Below are 5000 nucleotides of genomic sequence, written 5' to 3'. Positions count from 1 at the left end.
TAATAACAATAATGATATCATAATAATATAGTAATACTGATGATAATAATATACTAATACTGATGATAATAATATACTAATACTGATGATAATAATAATAATAATAATAATAATAATAATAATAATAATAATAATAATAATAATAATAATAATAATAATAATAATAATAATAATAATATGAATTATAGGATTATTATCTTCGTTTATCTACAGTGTGATCATCAAACATATTTATGAAATGAAAGGGATAATAAACTACCATATAACATAAAAATACGTATAACAATAATCGGAAATAATCACAGTGTTGTGATAAAATGAATTATTTAGAGATAATGATAAGAGAGATTAAGCGATAAGAAAAATATGACGATTACGTCTGGGAGAAAGACAACACACGGACAAGGCGCGGCGAAAGAGAGGAAACGAAAACCCGGCGATAAACGAGGAAGCAGAAAAATGCGAAAATGGGAGAGGTGTCGATCGAGAATGAAACGCAATGGAACTCGGAGGCCATAGTACGTTTCGGCGATAAGGGAGGACCAGAGGTAAAGTTACGTCGAGTCGCTGCGTTCGCCATTCCGTGCGGCGCATTAACCTAAATCGCTAACGAAATGTGTAACCCGCAATAAACTCGCGGTGTGTATGTTAGTATTACCGGAAATGTACTCGGGAGCAACAAGCAAAAAAGCGCTACGGAATGGGGGGGGGGGGAACTGCGCATGGAGTCCGGCCAGCCAGCAGCAGCGGAGGGACCGTCGCTCTCGGAACCAGACTGGTGGCGACTCTTGCAATGATCGAGAGCGACCCGCCGGCCTCGCTGCGTCCTCAGTGCGTATCGGGACTGTGCGCCGGTGTGAGCTCTCGCCGGGCTGCTCGCGTACGTCCGCCGGTGGGAGGAGCCAAGAGAGTCCCCGCCCCCTCGCGCTCGTTGCCGGGTGACCGAGCAGGAGGGAGGAGCTTAGCGTGGACGGTGACGCCCATCGGTTCCTCCCGGCCAATCAGATCCGCGCTCTCGCCGTAGTCACTTCACGGGGCGGAGCGTCTTTATTCTGCCCAAACATCCGTGTATTTACTCAGGGTTAGGGCCAACCGTGCGCTTATTACTGTCTGTGAGTGCTACAAGTACTTTTGCTGATCACAGAATTAAACAAGACCAAGTTAAACTGAGAAACGTACACATATGATTAGGATAAGTGTTTGGTCATTCAATTTGCCGTAGACTCTCGCCGTGAACTGTGCTGTGAGTGTTGGCTACGCGACCTTAGTTGACCTGTTGAGCTGCGTGTGGCCGGCGTGACCCTCCGTGGCGACAACAGTCACGGTGTTTTGTTGTGTCCTGTTGCTCGCCTGCACAAGTCCCGCCGGAGGAATATGTACAGTGCGTGATCGGTGCGTGTAGACAGTGTCTCCAGTAGTGTTGTGAAGCGGGCCACCATGTTGTCCCAGAAGTTATACAGTGACACCATGACGCCCATGAGTTCGGCGGCGCCCCCCGTGTCGCCCATGTCGCAAACGACGTACGGCATGAACTCCATGAACAGCATGATGGGCATGAACACGTACCAGCAGCGCCTGCCGCCCAACATGGACTTCTCGTCTTCCATGACAGGTATTGGGGCCATGGGCATGGGCGGCCAGTGTATGAGTCCAGGGATGACGGGCATGGGCGCTTTTCCGCCCATGAACAGTTCCATGCAACAGATGAACGGCATGAGCGGGTGCATGAGCGGCATGGGCGGCATGAACCAGATGGTGCCGTACGGGCGGGAGCTGCAGGAACCCGACAGTCCCGTCTCGTCGGCGCTGCAGAGGGCGCGGCAGGACAAGACGTACCGGCGCTCGTACACGCACGCCAAGCCGCCCTACTCGTACATCTCCCTCATCACCATGTCCATCCAGAACTCCCCCAACAAGATGGTGACCCTGTCGGAGATCTACCAGTTCATCATGGACCTGTTCCCGTACTACCGGCAGAACCAGCAGCGGTGGCAGAACTCCATCCGCCACTCGCTCTCCTTCAACGACTGCTTCATCAAGATCCCCAGGACGCCCGACAAGCCGGGCAAGGGCTCCTTCTGGTCGCTGCACCCCGACTCGGGCAACATGTTCGAGAACGGCTGCTACCTCCGCCGCCAGAAGCGCTTCAAGTGCGAGAAGAAGGAGGCGCTCCGCACCACCAAGACGCCGCACCAGGGCCAGACGCAGCACCAGAGCCCCAGCTCGGCGCCCACCAAGCAGGAGAGCAGCGACGAGGCCGACTCCAAGATGGAGACGGCGCTGGCCTCGCCCGGCCATGGCCACGGCCTGCATAACGGCCACCACGCCCACGTGAGCCAGCAGCAGCCGCCGCCCAGCGACCCCGTGTCGGGCATGACCCAGCTCCTGGAGGCCGCCACCAAGCTGGAGCCTCCGGAGGCGGGCTACCAGATGCCGCCGCCCTCCGTCAGCGTGGCCGACAAGTACACCGCCGAGCAGCAGCAACAGCAGCAGCAGCAACAACAGCAACAGCAGCAGCAACAGCAGGAGCAGCAACAGCAGCATCAGGCCGCCCATCTCGGCACACCGACCGCCCATGACCTACACGCCGCGCCGCCCCTCCATCCGTCCCTCCTGAAGGACTACACCGCCTCCGCCTACCTGAAGGATTACTCCAACGGACACCTGAAGGACTACGGCGGCTATCTGAAGGACTACAGCGGCCACCTGAAGGACTACGACCACCTCAAGAACTACCCCGCTCCCGCCCACCCCTTCAGCATCACCTCCATCATCGCAGCCGAGAACAAGGACTCCTATGGCGGGTATTTGAGTCCTCTGCCTCCTGCCTCCACCGCCACGCCCTCGCACCACGGCATGGGCGGCGACCACGGGGGATACTACCCGCCGCCGCTCTACCACCACACCACCACGCCCCTCTGATGTGGGCGGGGGTGGTGATCCCCTCAACACCTCGCCCACCCGACCCCTGTAAATAATGTGTGAATGTCCAGTGTGTGGAGAGTCTGCAGGTCGTTCCGGCAGCATTCTGTAGAAGATAAGAGAGAGAAAAAAAAACGTAAATAATGAGGTACGTTGTGGAGTCCTGAGCTGTGTGAGCTTATCTGGTAGTGGTATGGCAGATGGCTTGTCGAGAGAGAGAGGGTTTAGCGGCCACTTCCAGCCCGGCCGGTATTCGTAATCGGAAACTGTCCCCCGTTATGATCTATGCCCACGATGCTTCGTTATGTGTGTGTCTCTCCTTTTTCTCGCATCTATTATTATTGTCATTTCTCAACCATGTTTTATGTAGTGGCCGTTGTCGGGTTTTTAATCTCTCATTCTTTTGTTAGCCTTGGATGTACACTCCTAAAGAAATATATTTTCATATTTTTCTAAGACCAAAAAGAAAAAGAAAAATGCATAACTCTTTTTAATTTGTCAGCCCTTCTTCTATCATGATGTTACACTTCACGTTGAAATTACAACAACAATGGCAGAGTTAATTCCCGTTTCGGCTTCCTTTTCGTAACAAAAAATTAATAACTTCCCGTCATGGCCTCTCGTCGCGTCGCCGGCCGTTCGTGGCGATAGGCGGCGGCGAGGGCGACCTGACCTGCACGCACATATCCCGAAGTCGTGTGTGTAACCTTTCCGTTCACAAACCCTGAGCTTCATAGACCGGAAATCCCCCGAAACATCGAAGTACTGAACTGCCGCGCCCGAACACGAGACTTCCACCAAGGCCAAGAAATGTTCTTGTTTTCCTTTTCACCATCTCTCCAACATGCATCTGGTTCTCTTTGTTTTTTTTTCTGTTAAAACTATGATCTGGTAGATTTAGTAGTATATGTATATTTTTTCATGTATTTGTTATTGAATCTTATTTTGTTTTTTATAAAAAATAAACCTGGGAAAAGACCATTTTTTTTGTTCTCTTCTTTATCAAAAAGCAAATCCGGCCTTAGCAACAAGAGGCTTGTCTGTCGCTTGGCCTGTGGTATCACACTATCTTGCTATCATTCAGACATGGTTTCACTTAACTTTCCAAATAAAAATATATCAGAGTTTAAGCGGTTGTTAAAACAAACCATCTGGCTATCAGTAGAGATAAGCAATATCTCTGTGACCGTCAAAGCTTTCATCAGAAGGCTGCAGCTGCATAATCAGCAGTACAGAACGTCAGTCGAGGCGGTGTCAGCAGGGAAGAATGCCTCACGAGTTCCTTGATGTCAATTCCCGTCACGTTACGTATCACATTAGCTAATTCTACAACTTGATATTAAAAAATCATCTCTCGATTACGTTGATATAAAACATAGACCACGTAACGTAAATATCAGAGGTAAATTTAGACCCCAAAACTTCGATAAAACTTCCGAAGATATTCGACCCCGAAAACGAAGGCATTTCCCCCCCTTCTCCCTGGCGCTGTCACTGTCGTTCTGGAGCTGTCACGACTGCAGCTGCTTGACACTTTGAAGGATCCCACACAACCGAGTCTTACTGTGATAATGTCATACGTTTAGTGCGATTTAACCCCCCCCCCTCATGTATCCCCCCCCCCCTTGGAACGAAGTAACGATAGAAATTTACTCTTAACTAAGGAATCATTTTAATTACGAATGATTAGATGCACATGAGTTTGACGTCTGCTAAACCCAACTCCACGAATTTTCGATCCACTTCATATAAAAAAATTCCGAAGTCAAATTGATGGTCAGTCTTAATTAATTCGGATAATTAGATAAAAAAAAGCCTTTGCCATTATCACCTTGTAGAACAGAAAGAACATTCCAGGAGAATTTTTTGTGCCAAGCGTCGGTGTCATCCAGTCAGGAATGACTCGAGTAATGGCGTTATTTATTCAATTTATTTATTATTTATTTATTCAATTATTCGTTCATTTGTCCTGTTTTTAGTTTCTTTGTGAAATCTCTTGTCGGATGTCATATTTGCCTGAAAAAAAAAAAAATGGAACGTGTCTCTTCTGTCTTGTAGGAATAATGTAAACCCTTAAA

At 49.3% G+C, this 5000-nt stretch overlaps 2 protein-coding genes across 2 annotated transcripts in view; one reads left to right on the top strand and one right to left on the bottom strand.

Moving 5' to 3' along the window:
- LOC138865077 (keratin-associated protein 10-11-like) overlaps positions 1–5000 on the bottom strand; it is a 30768-nt gene that overhangs the window by 6049 nt on the left and 19719 nt on the right. The window lies entirely within an intron of this gene.
- On the top strand, positions 822–3898 carry LOC113828885 (silk gland factor 1). Its single transcript, XM_027381943.2, has one exon. It carries the CDS (start codon positions 1438–1440, stop codon positions 2920–2922), a length of 1485 nt encoding a protein of 494 aa, XP_027237744.2. The 5' UTR covers positions 822–1437; the 3' UTR covers positions 2923–3898.

Source organism: Penaeus vannamei, chromosome 19 (assembly GCF_042767895.1).
Source record: "Penaeus vannamei isolate JL-2024 chromosome 19, ASM4276789v1, whole genome shotgun sequence".
Taxonomy (NCBI): domain Eukaryota; kingdom Metazoa; phylum Arthropoda; class Malacostraca; order Decapoda; family Penaeidae; genus Penaeus; species Penaeus vannamei.
The sequence above is the reverse complement of the archived record's forward strand: the minus strand, read 5'-3'. Positions and strand labels throughout refer to the sequence as shown.

Excerpts from the sequence above, each read along its gene's own strand:
- LOC113828885 (XM_027381943.2), top strand. The coding sequence starts at position 1,438 with ATGTTGTCCCAGAAGTTATACAGTGACACCATGACGCCCATGAGTTCG.